At 34.3% G+C, this 18,503-nt stretch overlaps 2 protein-coding genes and 1 long non-coding RNA gene across 3 annotated transcripts; 2 read left to right on the forward strand and 1 right to left on the reverse strand.

Annotated features, from left to right (window-relative positions):
* Window positions 1–2,517: 2,517 nt before the first annotated feature.
* LOC144547246 (uncharacterized) lies at window positions 2,518–3,796 on the forward strand. The gene is made up of 3 exons (XR_013509058.1): window positions 2,518–2,855; window positions 3,153–3,233; window positions 3,531–3,796. It is a non-coding gene; the product is annotated as an uncharacterized LOC144547246 (long non-coding RNA).
* Window positions 3,797–9,013: 5,217 nt separating this feature from the next.
* Window positions 9,014–11,642, reverse strand: LOC144547585 (Inosine triphosphate pyrophosphatase family protein). The gene is made up of 8 exons (XM_078296263.1): window positions 11,405–11,642; window positions 11,249–11,313; window positions 10,717–10,780; window positions 10,458–10,467; window positions 10,322–10,353; window positions 10,085–10,197; window positions 9,783–9,859; window positions 9,014–9,305 (listed from the first exon to the last, which is right to left on the reverse strand). Exons 1-8 carry the CDS (start codon window positions 11,535–11,537, stop codon window positions 9,185–9,187), a joined length of 615 nt encoding a protein of 204 aa, XP_078152389.1. The 5' UTR covers window positions 11,538–11,642; the 3' UTR covers window positions 9,014–9,184.
* A 2,751-nt stretch (window positions 11,643–14,393) lies between these two features.
* Window positions 14,394–15,401, forward strand: LOC144547656 (pectinesterase inhibitor 9-like). Its single transcript, XM_078296352.1, has 2 exons — window positions 14,394–14,911; window positions 15,028–15,401. Exons 1-2 carry the CDS (start codon window positions 14,508–14,510, stop codon window positions 15,212–15,214), a joined length of 591 nt encoding a protein of 196 aa, XP_078152478.1. The 5' UTR covers window positions 14,394–14,507; the 3' UTR covers window positions 15,215–15,401.
* Window positions 15,402–18,503: the final 3,102 nt, after the last annotated feature.

Here is an 18,503-nt window from a genome sequence, read left to right on the forward strand (position 1 = left end):
GTAAGGTTCCTTATTTTCCCAAGCAATTTACTTGTACTGCTTATTGGTACTGTTAATTTTGATGGTTGGAACTGGTGCTTTGTAACAATTGTCAGGACTCAGGAGTTCTTGGAGAAAGTGATAGATCCTAAATACCGAAATTTTTATTAATAGGGAATTAATTAATTAAATATCGATAATGGAGAACGAATCTGAGACTTTTCGAGATATAAGGAAAACGTGATAGTTTATAATGTTGTCTGGACGTTATAGACTATCACGGCCTGGAACAGTACCAGTTCCTGCCAAAAAAGTGTCATTTCAATTTTCATGCCAAAACTTGGTCTGTTTCTGGCGGAAAGATAGACCGAAACAAGCTATTTCTGGCGGTGATGGCCTATAACGTCTAGAGGACGTTATAAACTATCACGTTTTTCCTATATCTTGAAAAAACTCAAATCCATTCTCCATTATCAATATTTATATAAATAATTTCCTATTAATAAAAATTTCGGTCCTAAATAACAATTAAAAATTGATATTCTTGTTTTTTTTTAACTTTTTTCTTTGTAAATATTTTATGCAGGTCAGCTGACTTAAACTTTTTTTTTTGTTTTTCATATTAATCTTATATAGCTCCTGCTCCTTGCACACCAAATCCACCTCCTCCACGTATGTCATACTGCTTTCTGTAGCTTTCCATTTTCTTTACCAATTTATCGTTCAACTTAATTTCTTTTTCACCAAGTCAAATTTTTTTGTTGTGTAACTTTAAATTGCGATTGGTTTTCACCAAGTCAAAATTTTCCCCCCTTCTTCACTTCTTCTTGCTTTTTTTTTTTTTTTAAAAAAAAAAGGGGCCAAAATTGCCTGTTTCATAATTATGCTACTCAGACTTTCAAATAGAAGAAACCCTCAAAAATAGAAAAGAAAACCATGTTATTTTTTGCCTCAGCCACAGCCACACCCACACTTGCATCTGTAACAACATCTCTTTTTCAATAATTGTAGCTCTGCCGCCAAGCGAAGCCACAGTGATGACTAAGCAGACGTGGACAACTAACTTCTTAAGCATCATTATGTTTTTCGGGTTATTTATATTGTAAATGATTTTTTACTGATTGATGATGTAATTCTCTTTGGGTTCATTGTATTATTTTCTTTTTAAAAAAAAAAAAATTAGAGTGGATCGGAAGAGAGTATCACCTGTTTCATTACTATGTGAAACAACTTTACAATTCATTGTATATTTCATGAGCTGTGCCTGTCTTTGATTGTAGTAATTTTTAATGAGTGAAGAAAAAACATGTCAAACCCCAAGACACACAACAAAAGAAAGAAATATTTGAGAGCAATAACAGAATCAAATAGAAAAACACGAGGCCCAAAAAAGAAATAATCACAGGGTGACTTGCTTCACTTAGTCCAGACGGACCAGCCCAGTCCATTTATAACAATTAAATGGGATTTAATCGGATAATAAACGGCTCAATCAGCCCAGTCCATGCAATCGCCTAAAATTACCTAAATTACGTTTGTTCTGATTCCATAGCATTTGTTCTGATTCCCTAGCATTATACGTTTTTTTTAAAATTACCTTAACTGTGTAATAATTATGATCCTTCTTCAGAGATTTCACATGATAACAAATTCGGAGTTCTCGATAAAATTAGCCTGAGACACTGTAATATATCTACAACGTAACGTCTCGGGCCTTCTAGGAGATACATTAATTAAGAAGAGGTGGTACTCTGTCGTGTCTGTGCTATTTCACTGAATATGAAATTATATTATTGATGTTATGAGTTTAATTTTTTTTTAATGCTGCTGACCTGCTGTACTCATTTATATTTAATTTCTATTTTTCATGTGCAATTTTGTTTCAACAAAATGAATGTACATGCATGTATCTTATTAAAATTATACCCAAAAAAAAAATGTTTAGTTTCAAGTTAATTTACTTGATTTTTTTTTTTTTTTGAGTTATAGAGAAGATTTGATTAATTCTATTTTAGCTAAAGGAAAATGAAATCAAATGAATAATTAAGCTGTATTTAAGAGATAATTAATATGCCGGCCGTTTTGTTCATGTCAAACGTCCTTGAGTTCAAAGAATAAGTCAGATACAAATGGCCAATGATTATATTTGCACAAAACAATTTTGAACCTAAAAGCCCCTCAGCTGTGCTCCATTACAAATTTCTTCTATATTTCTCCTTGATTTAATAACTAATCCAACTGTAAACCTCTACTGAATTGCTTCTCAACTTCTCTAAGCTTACTAAATAAATCTTGACTTAATCTTAGCTAGACATGTCAAAGAACACAGAAAATTGTAGCAAAAAAATAAATTAACTATTTTCCAAACATTTCATGCTCCCATGGACCGTGTTGACCTGACATTTGAGTGACAATGGATCTTCGAACCTTGTCTATGGAAAACAATTCTCTCTTTCATAGTTAAACCTCTCTTGTTTTCCATATAAACCTCTGCCACACATACAAAAGGACACAAATTAAAATAAATCATCTCTAAATTAGAGATATCATGGAAAACAAAATAACTATCGTGCTCTTTTTTATGGCTCTTGTGATGATAATAGAGACTAGCACCGGCGCATCTCCACCGCCACCGCCAACCAGCTTCACATGCCTAGCTGAATTGATGACGTGCCAAGGCGCAACCACACCGTCTCCTGCATGCTGTACCACCTTGAAAATAGTCTATGACACCGAAAAAGATTGTCTTTGTATGGTAATCATGTCCGAAAACGTAACCACCCTGCTTGGTATGAACAGTACACAAGTGTCGGGCCTCCTGGTCAAGTGCAAAATCGTCGATTCCTCGACTACCATCTGCACCTCACCTTTTGCAGGTACCAACAATATTTGCTAGTGTTGTTAATAATTATTTAGTGTGATTATAAATGGCACGTCATGCCCTAAGATTGAAAAATGAAAAAAAAAAATAGTAATTTTTTTTAAGCTAGTGGTCCATGTCTAGCTTACTTTTCATGAAATAACTAGATAATTTAGGAGAGCTGTTGTTAAGTGTTAATAATTTAAGAATTTAATTTCTAATTTGATTGCTTATTATATACTCTGAAATTAAGTAATAATTAAGTCTCTTATTATTCTTTTCTCACTGATTGATGTGGATAATAATTTTGCAGCTCCTCCTTTGTTCCCTTTTACTCCATTGGGTCCTTCATTACCATTTCTAACTCCTCCGGGCTTACCGCTGCCATCCCCTCGTATGTATCTTGCAATTATTTGATTCTTTTTCTGAAGCATTTAAATTTCATCAATTATTCAACAATATATAGATCATTAGATTTCAAGTTGCCTTAGCTTGAAGCATTTTTGAGTTTATAATGATATAATTAATATGGTATGACATTTAGCCAAATAACTTCAAAGAAAACTCAGAATGCTAATCAGAACCTCGTTTAGGGTTCAGTCTTGCTGCTGGTCTCAACCAAGTGCGTAGATTTATTTTAATTGAGCATTATCATGATCAGAATTTGATACATAACATGTAAATTTTCTAGCTCCACCAAGCGAAGCTTCTGTGCTGTACAGTACCACATGGATGCGGTTGTCAGGTCTTGCAAGCTTGTTTTTGTTCGTTTTCTTCTGTTGGTACCAGTAAAATGTGTCATCTTAATATGATCGATGAGGGATTTTTATGGCAGTGAGATGTACTTTTTATTATATATTGACTATGTTAAAGTACCAGATTGAGTTTTTTCTTCTTCTTTTTTACCGCTGTGAATTACTGGTTCTATCTAGATATATAATGAATTTATTTGGTGAATGCCAGCTTAATTAATTTGGAGTGAAGTTTCGGATGTTTATTATTTGTTGCAAACCGTTGAAAAGTTCTCTGATATATGTTCCTAATTACAGTGCGCTTGATATGAAAATGAACAAAAATGACCAGGGTGAAAAACGAAATAAAACTGTACAATCCCAGATCCTTTTTCCTGCACTATTAACATTGTCTTCTCTGTCTTTAATAGGAACTCAGTAGTCAGTTCCTTTAATAGGAAGGATATTGCATGTGTACCTAGCTAGTCTAGCTACCGTGTTCCGAAAACTAAATTAAGGTGTTTGGTTGACGACTAAAGTCAAAGGAGATCTGAGAATTGGTTAATTATTTAAATTTAAACTGGCTAAAATTATTCATATTTGATTGAGATCTAAAGTTATAAAGTTATGTTATGATTTATGTTATAGGACGTAACACAAAATTAAGATACTTGATAATATAGTATTATTTGGAAACAAAACAATTCTTGTCAGGAAATAATTTGTTCTTGTGTGTCCTTGATTTTTTTTTTTTATTTTCTCAAAATATTCGCCACAATATCTGTATTTTTAATATATATGCTTCTTTGGGCCTCTGAGATATCTCATATTCGGGGATAGCGCAGGAGCCAGTATGAGATATTTATATGAGATTGGTGCAGAACGTCTTTGAACGATTGAGATATTTATATGAGATTGGTGCAAAACTTGATAATATCTCCATAAAAACACAATAATACTTTAATTGGCCCCTCAAAGAAACAAATTTGTGATTTAGCTTAAGTAAAAAGGGAGAATTTCCTGTGTACCCATGTAAACTTTCAAAATAGCCAATATCTCCGTAAAAATACTATTACCATAATATCCAATATCCCCATCAAAACTTAAAATTATTTCTTATATCTCTTTTATTTATTTAACATATTATTTAGTTACTGTAAAAATCAAATTGACAATTATATCCTTCCTCTTCTCTTCTTCTCTACTTCTCTTTTCACACAAATAACTCTATTGCTCAAGAGAAACTTCCCCCATTGTTACATCCGTCTATATAGCTCTTTGATTACTGAGGAATTAAAAGTGATGGATAAGTGTGCGTACCTGATTCTTCTTCATATCTGTACAATTAGAGATTGCGAGATTGAAGGAAAAGAGATCCATAACCACGTTCCCAAAATGAATTTTGGGTGTCATATTATTATGGTCAATTGAAACCAGTATGGCCATTTGCAACTCAAATGGGTGGGTATGCTATGAATTGTTCGTGGAGTAGTGAGCTATGGTAAAGTGGTGGGACCCAATTGTGACATCTGTAATTATCAGAAATCCTAGTTGGAGTTACTCGTTGCTTCTGTACTGAAACGAGTGAAAAAAAAACTCATTCACAAAAGAATTGCGCATGGCATATGATGAAGCCTCTGAGTTTTAATTTGCAAGTGTGTTGATTTTATATTTTGTTTGTCAATTTGAGGATATGCAGGGTGTAGGGTATATCTTTTCATTCAGTACTGGTTTTTATGTGCTATTATACACTTAATTCTTACATAGAAATTTTGGTGTGTTGCACTTTATTTCATTGTGCTTCTATGATCATGAGAAGTTTACCGAATTTTCAAAATAAAAAAGAGCATAGATATCACACCTAAAATTCATTTTTAGAACATAGTTATGGATCTCTTTTCCTTCGACCTCACAACATCTAATTGTACATGTATGAAGTAGAATCAAGTACGCACACTTATCCACCACCTCTAATTCATCAACAGATAGTTATACAGAGGAATGTAATAATATGGGGAAAGGTTCTTTTGAGTAATAGAGTTATTGTGTGAGGAGACAATTAGAAAGGAAGAGAAGAGGAAGGGTATACTTGTCAATTTGATTTTTAAAATAGCTAAATAATATGTTAAATCAATAAAAGAGGATATGAGAAATAATTTGAAGTTTTGATGGAGATATTGAATATTATGGTGTTTTCATGGGGATATTGGCTATTTTGAAAGTTTACATGGGCACACAGGAAATTCTCCCAAATAAAAAATATGTATGTTGAAGACATGTTGCCGAAATTTTTATTAATATTCTCAATTAAAAAAAAATTACACAAATGCTCTTGATTTTTTTTTACTTTTAAAAATGCTCTAATCACCAAAATTCGTGACGGTTGCTACAATATTTTTTTTAGATGTGACATCCATTAAACGTTTATTGGATTTGACGTGCAGATTTTTTTTTCATGTTAGGTTTTTCAATTTCTTTTTGCTCCTTTTTCTTTTTCTGTCTTTTTTTTTTAAATTGACCTTGATTTTTCAAAATATTTACCATAAATTTGTTGATCTTTGGTGTCGACATTTTGGTACTCGTCTTTGATAGCTTATGGATAATATTCTCACTACAACAGATCAAGGCATCAGTGACCGGTCTGATGCTCGCGTCGTCGGTCGCTGATAGTCAAAATCGGTCGCTGATGCTCGTCCGATGATGTCATCGGTCACTAAATAACGTCATCTTAGTTGCTGATGATTTTTCAGCGATCGATTTTTTTGTTGCTGTTGGTTTTTGATGACGTCATGTAAAGGCATCAGCGACCGGTGAAACTAGTCGCTGATACTCAAAAAACCGATCTAGTGAAACTGGTCGTTGATACCCAAAATTAACAATTTTATCGAAATTGTCTACATTATTCACAACACCATAATACACCTGTCCATCATACTAATTTCTATATGTTCTCAGTTTGAGAAGTTAACAATTTCATCGAAACCATCTCCTCTAACTTAACAATTACATCGAAACTGTCTCATTTCAAGAAAACAGTTAAAAAGATGCAACAGGAACTTAGTTCCCAATTGTGCCACAGCTACTATTTAAAAACTAGCAAAACTATACATATATAACCCCCTAAAACCCTAATACACATGTCCATCATACTGATTTCTACGTGCTCTCAGTTTGAGAAGTTAACAATTTCATCGAAACTCTCTCCTCTAACTTGACAATTCCATCGAAACCGTTTAGATTATTCACCACACCATAATACACATGTTCATCATACTGATTTCTTACTCTCAGCTCAAATTGCACATAGGCCAGTGCATTGTTTATCTTTAGAAGAGCTTGATTAAATATATCATTGTACTTCACTGTTATTCAAAATGCAAAGTTGAAATCGTAGTGGTAATTTACAATTGTATCCACTTCAGATACCCCGCATCCTAATCAAATATTTGACATTCTAGAACTCACAGACCCGTCAGATTAAACAATCAAAATTTAAACAAGATGAACAGGCAGCAACAAATTCAAACAATACATATAGTCTATTTGAGGTTTTCAAAAAAGCAAAAAAAAAAGTCACAGGAAAAGGAAGCAGCTAACAGTCCCCGGCCCTCAGTCCCCCGAAAATCCCCGGACTTTTTACACTAATCCTATAAACAAGTTCATTAGATCATGTAATACTATGAAAACAATCCTATAAACAAGTTTAATGGATGTTCTGCAGATGAAACCGCGTGGTCCCAGATGAAAATGCGTGAAAGCTGTTAAAAACGCGTGACAGCTGTTGAAAACGTGTGACAGCTGTTGAAAACGCGTGACAGCTGTTGGGGACCACCTTCTATGAACATACACATAGTATCTTGTAAACATACACATATTATCCTGTGAACATACACATATTATCCTGTAAACATATACATATTATCCTGTGAACATACATATTGTACTTAAAATTATGGCAGTTGAAAGCGTGTCAGAACTAAGCTAAAAAGAGAATGCTTTTATACACGGAGATTTTTGGGGGACTGTAGCCCGGAGATATTACCTTTTCTAAAAAAAAATTGTCGGAAACACAACGAAATATGCATCACAATTCACATCTCATAATCCGGGCAATACTGGTTTCCTGATTTTATTCTATAGTTGCATAATAATTATTTGATTTGGCGATGAGATAGGGTTGTTCGTGGAAATACCCATTTCGTGAGATGTAACCTCCATTTTATGTTGAAATGGAGAATCCAGTAAAATCCAACTTAAAGGTAAGGACTAAGGAGGCGGCTCCCACATCCCATGTGATCTCAAATTCAGACCCCATGGAGCCAATGGCACTATAGGACCCACCACCTCTTCCTATTTCTCTTTATTTCTTCTCTCTCTTATATCTAGCTTGATCTTGTACAATTCTAATAATTGCATCAATGTTTTTTGTATGCTCCAGCCTCTATGCATCAGGTTAGAGAATGGCACGTTCTGCTACTTGACAAAATATAAGTTGCACACAAAATTCTAGAGGACCAAAACAATTATTTTGTGTCTCTGTTACATTTTTCTTTAGAATCAAATTCCATTCTATTTGCCTTTTCTATAGTTGACATCTTAAGGTTAGCATTTTCACATCTCCAATCTGGGCGTGCTGTACTAATTTGCTCCATTAATTGCTTTTGGATTTGTCTGTTCTACTATACCTATATTAATTTATCTCACTTTTGGTTCCAATGCCACACTTTAAATAAAGTGTTAGGTTTGAAACCATTAGTTACTAAAAGATAATAACATCAGATCAGGAACTAATACTTTCCATAACAGGAATGGAGATGGAACCAGTTATTCTGGTGCAAACTATGGTGGAACAAGCAGTAGTATTAATATTGGCAGCGGGGGGGGGAAGGAATGGGAATGCTTGGGATGGTTTTTGCGAGCGGCATAGATCGATCATTACAATTGTGCTCTATTCAATTTATGTCTTTAATGTTTCTCTTAACTCTATTATGTTGTTGTCATCCATTGTGATTTGTGAGAGACGGAACCAGATATCCTGCCCCCAGAGTCACTGCGGGGTGGGCCCGGTTACTATTAAAGTGTTTAGGATTAAAGTAATTTTGGATTTAGAGTTATATGGAGACCCACTCTGCAGTGACTCTGGGGGCAGAAATTTCCTCCCCCAGGGGGCAGACGAGACCCATATTGAAACATTTTGATTATTATATTTAAAAGAAAAAGAAAAAGAGGGAGGAAAGAAAGAAAGCAGGTAGGTCAGGAATTAGGATAGTTGTTATAGGGAAATGCGTCACGTAGTGTAGGTACCAAGTATTCTTAGAGTAAATGGCATTCCTTGCAGTCTAACAAGCAAAGAAGAGGCTTGTTTTATTTAAAAGAATAGACAATTGAGGTGCCTGTCCCTGTGTTAAACAGGCTTATCTAGTGCCTTTTTACTGCCATAAAATTTTCTCTTATGCGCCAAAAATTATTTTCTCTAGTAGATGCATCAAAGGTATCAAGTAGCCAAAAGTCATTGCACACAATTCAGTCCCAAGTCATCTCACATTGTACAGATGTCAAAGTTTCAAACTAAAACGATGCTATTACAATTATCTTGGGGAAGTTAAGAAAAAAATTATGCCGATCCAACGGTCTGAAAAATGTAACCAGCAGACGCAAAGTGTGCCTTGACCAATGACAGAGCTCTGTAGCGGTGTGATATTTTGTTCTTCTCTTCCTTTGGCATCTCAGCATACCTGCATTATGTAATGAAAAATCGAACAAAAGAGTAATAAAACTAGACAAAAATTTGAAAACATGTACTGATTAAAAAACTGATCAAGTTTTTTCTAAAGGATTTTAGTGCTAAAGAACCGTATAGGGTTGGCAAGTCAAATATCCAACATATCTTTCTTATGTAAAACCGCAATGCATCTACCATTTTCTGGTACTGCTCAACCATAGATATGCATATATGATAAATTCAACATATCAACCTATAAACTAGTAGTAAGCCAAATCATCCATCTATTGCAATACATCGCATAATCAATGATACTGATAATTTGTTTAAAAACACAACAAATTTAAAATTGTCCACAAGGCACTTTCTGGTACTGCTCAACCATTTTCTGGTACTGCTCAATAAGAAAATGGGATGATAGACAAGCCATTTAGACTACAAGTTAGCCACGTATACCAATTCAAAACAAATCGAGAACAGAGATACTAACGTTTGCTCATATCCTTCCGGCTGAAAAACTGGGTCCCATCCAAAATCATTAGGCCCCCTTGCAGGCACTATTTTCCCCTGAAATCCAATAAAAGAAGTTGAAAATGAGAATAAAATACTGCATGAGGTGTTTTAAAAGTAGCCATGCTGTTTCAGGTGTTTTAAAAAACAGAAGTCAAATACTTTGTAGGACATCGTATGGCTACAATACAATTTTCGTAAGAATTTAATGAGTATAAACTTGTATCGAAACCATGATAGAACATGCTATGCATATCACTGCTGCAGGAAATATTATCATACCGGTGTTTTACCCACAAAAGTTATCGGTTCGTCTTCTGGTCCAAGAGCAAGAGAAAATATGCACATAGCATAAGCTGACTTGTCTTCATAAGCCTTCAATAGATTATTCAAGCCTGACATAGAGAAACAAATATAAATAAAACCAAAGTTACACCAATATAAAAGATGAAGTTAACAGCATTATATATAAGGGAAAAAAAGAAGTAAAATTTGAAAGAAAAATTCATTCTTCTACACCTTCATGTCCAGTCTTCTGAAGAAACCACTTTCTGCGTATCCATTATTTCGAGAGCAGGTCAGTTATGGAGAACATAAAATTGATTAATTTCTTTGGGTAATCAATGAAATGATGATGAAAGAAGGCACGACTTACATGTAAGGTCCTGCAGCAATTTATCAACAATAACACATCAGTTTCTAACAAATTAAAGGACAAAAAGCTAGGATACAGTACGGTTAAATAGTTAAAATTGTACTAACTCTTACCACCATGTGGGTTTCGGTATAAAAGAGCCATTTAATTTTCTAATGTTGGCAAAATTGACCATTACTACAATTCACCTCTATGGTTTTACCAGTGTACAGAACCAACTGAGAAACCAATAATGTAAATAATTTTGAAGAGCAGTGACCTGGGAGGCCGTTGAGAGCATTGAAGCATAAGCAGGTGTCTTCCACCAAAACAGGACCATTGACCTACAAAAGAATTAAAACAGACAAGGAAGAAAAAAAGGTTGTTAAGTTGTGTCACGATTCATCCAAATAATCCCTCACTTGCTTCACCTTTGTAGATAAAGAAAGTTTAAGGGCTGAAATGAATAGATGCAGGGAATATATGGGACCCGCTCGTCAGTTGGCGGATACAACTTAAGATTGGGCTTCAGTTTTGTATGAGACACAGCATGAACAATATGGAGAAGATCACTGCCATGTCTGTTATCTTTTTGGTATGAAACCAAGCCAGTGGTTGAATGAAAAGTTTGTTCTGTTTCTCTTCTTCATCTCTTTATCAATCGGCTTTGTAATGTTTAAATTCAGATAAATTTATTTGAATTCCTTCTCCGATAAAAACCTTCACGATCACAGTACATGAAAAGCTACAAATGCGATTACATTATAATACATAAAAGAAAGGTATTAATACAGTAACTGGAATCAAATTACCTGAACAGCGGCGAGCCGGGCCTTCTCTTTAGATATCTCCTCTGGCTCACCTTGCAATTCTGGCACTGCAAATTAAACGTAAAACATAATTCACACGACGCAGTAGCATTTCTACTAAAAGATTCATCATATTAAAAGCGACCAATTTCATCGTACGGTCGAGTTTCAGGGATTGGAAAGGGATGGATTGGCCGAGGATGGCTCGGACCTCCTCCAGCTTCTTAGCATTTCCCGTCACAAAAGTCACGGGTCGTGGTAGCACCCGCATCGCTCCGCCCGAACCCGACATCTCGGCCTCCGAGCTTAACTGTTGAAGGGAGCACGCGCGGGTTTGCTAAAGGGTTTCTGGCTTTCTGGAGATGAGAGGTGATCGCACGGCTGCGATCTAATCAGATACACGAATATTTTGTTTACTCGGAACTACTGAGAGTATACCGTGCAATTATTTGGAATTCAGATCAAGAGCAATACCTGAATTCGTATCCTCTGCATTAACTCCAAAGGGAATGAATTCCCATCTCAATCATTCCATCTGTTTCAAAATTTATGCGAATCAAGTCCGCACTAATATTAAAGAATCTTTATGTTATATTAACTTTATTTAAAATCAGACGATTGAAATTAATATTTTGAATCAATGCAGAGAATACGCATTCAGCAATACCTGACACTGACAGGAGTGCGTATCCTCTGAGATATCTCATATTTTGCGTGACCAACATGTCAGGTGCCTATTCGGGGGTGACATAGCGGGCCAACATTATTTGCGCTTTGAGATTCTCACAAAACGTATTGCAACGGTTTAGATTTTGCAAAAGTCACGCAGAATATGATATATCTCAGAGGATGCGAATTCCACTGACAGTGCATAATGAGATCTGAGTGGTCCGTTTCAATCTGGCACAAATCTAGATACAGATCCCTATATTCTAAATTTCTAAACAGGCACCGAAATGATTTTGGTCCGACTGGGATCTGAGAGGATGTGGGTTCAATTTATAGGAGGTGCCGGAGCCAAGTAGGCCTTTGTTAGGCGACGGAGTTTAGGCTGGAGCTGGCCCAAAAACCATGGGCCGTTGTTAGGTGGCATCAACTTTTAGGATGAAATCAGCAATTTTTTTCTTTTTTTTGGATAAATCCAATAGCAAAATGAACTTCAAATTTTTGGATTTGAGAGAAGATCGAACACGAGGGAAGGATGCAAATGAGATATCAGGCGTGAAGAATCAAAGTTACAACACGGCACGTCGTATATTTACATTTCTAAGTTAAATTTTGTTATTGTTTGGTTTTTAATCTACGGTTCGGTTTAGAGAATTACAAATCAAATAAATTGAACAAGCCAAATGAAACGAAATAACAATAATTATTATGTTAATGATGTAATATCACACATATTAATGTCCAAATTATCAAGTTAATACTTGTATTATTAATTATGACTTAAAATTTCATACTAATTCGATTTAATCAAACCGAACAAATTAAAGTTCAGTTATTTTTAGTTTGTACTTCGGTTGATGAAACTATTCGATTGGTTCAATTTATATCTATACAAGCCAAATAAAAAAATATTAATTTAATTTGAATCGAAGCAATTAATTGGAAACACCCTCACCTTCGGTCTCGTGGTTGATGAAAGAACAACATGATACATGGGCTTGAGACTTCTTCCCATCATTCCATCAGCCGATATTTAATGCATGTCTACCTCGTCAGCCCAAGTCTTACCAATTTTGACCCCTCATTTTTGTTTTTCTAGGAGAACTATGCAAGTCACATTTTTTTTTTTTTTTTAAATATGGGTTGAGTGTCAAATTCTTGTGTATTAATATAGAAAATTTTTTCAGTTTGTGGATTTCAAACTCATATAACTTTTTACATAAAAATTATGTGTTTTTGTCACTAAATCAAAAACAAGTTCTTAAACATCACACTTTTAAATTCTATCAATAGAGACGCATAGGTGTCAACTGATCTCTATTTTATTTATAAAAATATTATTTGAATAATAATAAAAATATAGAAAGATACTTTCATTTTTCGATGTTATAGATGGATCTGAAAAAGAAATTTTGGATTCAAACTTTGGAACTGAAATTTTGTTCAGATTCAAGGTGTTTTTTTTTTTCTTTTTGTATTCTAAAAGCATTACTGAATATGTACCCCAGATATTTTTTTTTTCAAAACAGTAAAGGTGGCTTAATTTTTTCTAAAACTGAAAATGTAATGGAGTATTTTTTTGAAACATAAATAAAATCCTTTGGATTAAAAAAAAAAAAGTGATCCTAAAGTTTGGATCTAAATTTTTTTTTCTGGTCCATTTATGATATTAAAAAACACAGATACCCTTTATTATTTAATAATAATTCCTAGAAATAAAAAAATCCCCATGCAATGCTACGCTGAACTCTGTCGGTTGGTCAATCTTTGAATCTTTGTTCCTCTTGTAGGTCCTTCGTCCCCGTTCACCTCAAGTGGACCTAAAAGATTATTTTTTTTTCTCATTTTTTTTTTATTCAAAAAGAGAAAAAAAAAAATAATCTTTTAGGTCCACTTGAGGCAATCACGCTTGGCTCCATTCCCCGGGGGAGCTTTTAAAATGTATATACTAGTTTATGACAAAGGAAAGGTAATTTCTCCGGGGGGGTGAAAACTTTGCCTGATTATAATGCCAAAAAAAAAAAAAAAAACTTTGCCTGATTTTAAAAGATTTTTTGTTTTGAAGGTTCATTTTATAAGTTTGTTACTGAATTTATTATTAGTTTGTTCCAATTAAACGATTTTGTCATGGTTTTCTTTTATTAAGAATTACTAGACTGCTGACATAAGCACCCACTTTAGCAAAACTTACTATCTACTTGTATTTATAAAATATTTTATTTGTTTTATTTTGAACTACTGCTGATTTGCTACTGTTAAAATTGTCAAATGCCGTCAATAACTGTTAGCTTGTCCCACCGTTGCACTAGAGAGAATGTGAAGCCAAATATGTCCATCTCAAGAAGAAAGGATTACACGCATAGTTCCCATGTTTCAAAGGGCATACATGCAAATGTGCCATATCATAACTCGAAGCACTATGATTAATGAGTATTGAATACAGTAGGTCCCAATCCAAATTGGCCAAGGTTTTTAAAACTTGCTTAGAAGTCCAAACACCCCAACTTACATTTCACAACATAAATCACTCAAAACCTTCAAACACACCCAACAAAAAAAAAGGGGGGAGACAATAGGAAGAAGAAAAGAAATAAAAATGAAGCAATCTAATTCCCTCGCTCTTCTTCTCAATCTCACTCTGCTCATCATGGTAACAATCCATGCCACCGCTGTCACACCGATTCAATCCAATTTTATCCGATCTTCATGTAAGGCCACGCGCTACCCGGATTTGTGTGTTCAATCCCTTCTTACATATGCTCCTTCAGTTCGCCATAGCCCACGTCAGCTGGCTCATGCCGCATTGACCGTGAGTCTCACCCGGGCCCGGTCCACCTCAGCCTTCATAAAACAACAGTTCCCCAAACCGGATCCAGCCCGATCAAGGCAAGCCGGGGCAATCAAGGATTGTTTGGACACTATGAAGGATGGTGTTGATCAGCTCAGACAATCTGTTCAGGAAATGGGTCAGATGGGGCGTGTACACACTCGTCGATTCAGGTTTTCTGAAATAAAAAATTATAGCATCTTTCTTTTGCTCTTATTAACTTGTTGCCTCATATTTCATTCTTATCAGGCTTAATTAAGCTCATGATAATTGCTAATTATATATACAGATGGCACTTGAGTAATGTGCAGACATGGGTAAGTGCAGCGTTGACAGATACAAACACTTGTCTTGACTCACTCTCACACAATGCGGGGCCCACAGTCAGAACTGCGGTGAGGAAGAGAGTGGTGGAGGTGGCACAGGTTACCAGCAATGCACTGGCACTGGTAAATCGACTCGCACCACATTATTGAACCGTCAATCCTGGTATGGTAATCATGTATAATTAAAAAAAAAAAACGAATGATATTTCGTATCCTGTGTGTATTGAACTTCAATATTTATGTGAGATGGAATCATGGAATCTAGACGTACTGTATATGTTAGGTATAAAGTTCTGAATGTACTGTAATACTCTGTTTTTTAGTTTTAAAAATAAAATGTGTTTTTTTAATCTCTGTTTCCTAGCATGCAAGAATGGTCATATCGGGACACTTTTACATTTTGTATCTTTGTGCAAAAGCAAATCAAGTTTCCGTGAAGTAAGAATTAATATACTAGGCACTAACTGCCTAGGACTAGGAGATGGCAAAGTTTGGTGAAACATGTGATAAAACAACATTAACTTGTTATTATGTCATCCACGCTGTAGTGCATGTCTCTGTCTCTTTCATCTTTCTCCATTGTTTCTTTCCTTTTGGTTGACAAACTAAATGGTATGACTACTTTCACCGTTTCACCGACCTTTTTCACAAATTAGCCCTTTGTGTGACAACTTTCTTATTTCAAAAGACGAAAAAGGAAAGAAATGCAAATGACCATCTTCAATGATAGAGTTTATCACAAAAGGACTGGAGTTTGAAATGTTGATAAACGAGGACGAGTTTGTAAAATTATGGGTTCTTCATAAAGGTCCTCGGATAAGATTTTAACTTTTATTGATAATAAAATATGGAATACGCAAGGACTAAAGGAGAAAAATAATAAAGGGTATGGCCGTATGGGAAAGAGAATTAGGGATGTCAGAAGAAATAAATAAAGCCATCTGTTATCATGTTATGGGTCCAAGATTCTACCCATAATTTTTTACATTAGTCCCCACTCCCCACTCCCTGCGACTATTATTATTGTAATATTTTCTTAATCTATTTTTCCTCTTATTTTTCTACGTAGTCTCACAACGAGTCAATGACCGCACTAAAAATACCCCACAAAATAAGAAAGGTAAATAGTAGTCAAGAAATATACTTTTGGTGCTATGCGATTATTGACTGTACAGCAAGACTTATCTAATCAGATTTTTGCCCCACTATAATTTATGGGCCGGGATATTATCAGGGCATGAATTTCAATATTGAGGGCTCAAAGAATATTGTTTATAACTATACTCTATTTGTCTTTCAGTAAAATCTTTTATTTGTACTATATATTTATTTGCATTCTAGGTGTGTAAAGAAATAATTAAAGAGAGTTGATAAATGTACCTGCGGTATAATATTCACACTATACTCGTACTATAACTATCATAACTATTTCGGAGACTGCAAAAACTCCAACGCTGTGCACAGAAGTATTTATACTTATGAGGTAAACAATTTTTACATAAATAATTATCTTCTCAATTAAATCTTCCAAACGTACTTGCACCATAAATACTTGTAGAGGACCACTCAAACTACATGGGGGGTCATACGTATTTTAAGAACTGTTTTTTTTTTCTCCGTTCAATCTCGTCCATATTGCTAATGATTTGTGAGAAATTTTGTGTGTCTTTTCTCCGTTCAATCTCGTCCATATTGCTAATGATTTGCGAGAAATTTTGCGTATCTAAAACCACAAACGTTTTCTATGTAATTTTCTCTTTCAAATAAGATTTATGATGATGTACTTTTGAGCTCGTCGTCACACAAGTATTTATACATTGTCGTGCAAGTATTTATACATATACTTACAAGTATTTTTACATATGACACTGGATGACGTATAAAAGTATTAATATCAAGTACTGCAAGTATTTATACCTATACACTAAAGTATTTAAACCTATGTGATCGACTATTTTTGTTAGAGAAAGGTTGACACGAAGATGATTGAGGAGGGTTGATGCGGTGATACGGAGTCCCCACTACTTTATTATAAGGAGGTTTATGCGAGGACAATTGGAGAACTTGAAAAGAGATGATCATAACAAGTTAAGTATCAAAGTATTAATGCCTTAGTTTTGAAGTGTTAATTATTTATATCTATGAAAGTTGACGTGGAGACGAGTGCGGAGGCTGAAAAATAAGTGACCAGTTAATAGTGGGGACCATATAATTAGTGGAGATTATAGAGGAAAAGTGTTGCAGAGATGGAAACTCTTTTAGGCTTCTTTTTTCCCTGCATTTTAAGCTCATTGAGTCACAGATTGGGATCAAATTTAGGCCTTTAGCTGGATGTTAGTGTTAGATATGTGTTCTAAAAGTTATCTTATGTTGATCACTTTTACATGTTATGTTTATGAATTGGATGCTACATGCATTTTGTTCCATGAAATTTATGTTTATCTATAGAAGTGTTCAAGAAGATGTTCTTGGTCTTGAACCATAGAACTCTATATGATGACAAACATAAATCTCTAAAATGTTCACAGACTTGGTTATTAGCATGGAACACTAATATACCATGATAAGTTTGTCATGTTGATTAAAGTACATTGTAGTTCTATAAATGTTGATAAAGGCTTATCGTTTAATAACATGAGTATATGAAAGGTTTCATATATTGAACAGACCTAACGAATGAAAATATTATATGGGTTATGTTAGTGTCATTAATATTTTCATTGTGTCTCAGAATTCTAAGATATGAGATGTATTTCTTTTTCACATGAGAAATATATAATGTAATTAGTATTAAAAGCTGCTTATCATAAGTGGTGATAAAAATATTAGTTCCTTGTATATAACTTGTGCGGGAGAAAGTTATATGTCAATAGTATCATTGCCCCTCATTTATAATGAGTGATGATATTTTGTGGGCCCCTTGGTAAAGTAGAATTATAATGCATGCAATATAACTGAAGTGCAGTTATATATTTATATAATTTACTTAAGAGACCAAGAAACGAATATAATACAAAGATGACACGGTCCGACTTTGTATATTATTCATAATATCATGTGGCAAGGAATAGACACAAGTAATGTTATTTGTAACGTTACTTTAAAGGATCATGTATTGTAAAAAGGATACTTTACATCTATGTTATTTGGGTAACTATAATGTATAGCTAGAATACCGCTTATAGTTTATGGTAATAAAATGTTTTATGCCATTGCCAACATAACACAGATCCTCCATATAGGTCACACCAACTGAACGAGAAACAAGAAGGATATTTTATTTATATGATGTATATTGTTTCATATGACATGAAATAATATATATGTGATAAATAAATATCACGACTGCTTAGAACGAAGATAAATTTATGAGAAATGTGTATGTATATTATTTGGTATAATATGGTGCATATTTTATAGTATAATATACATGACACAT

The sequence above is a fragment of the Carex rostrata genome, chromosome 31 (genome assembly GCF_964058835.1).
Source record: "Carex rostrata chromosome 31, lpCarRost1.2, whole genome shotgun sequence".
NCBI classification, from domain to species: Eukaryota; Viridiplantae; Streptophyta; class Magnoliopsida; order Poales; family Cyperaceae; genus Carex; species Carex rostrata.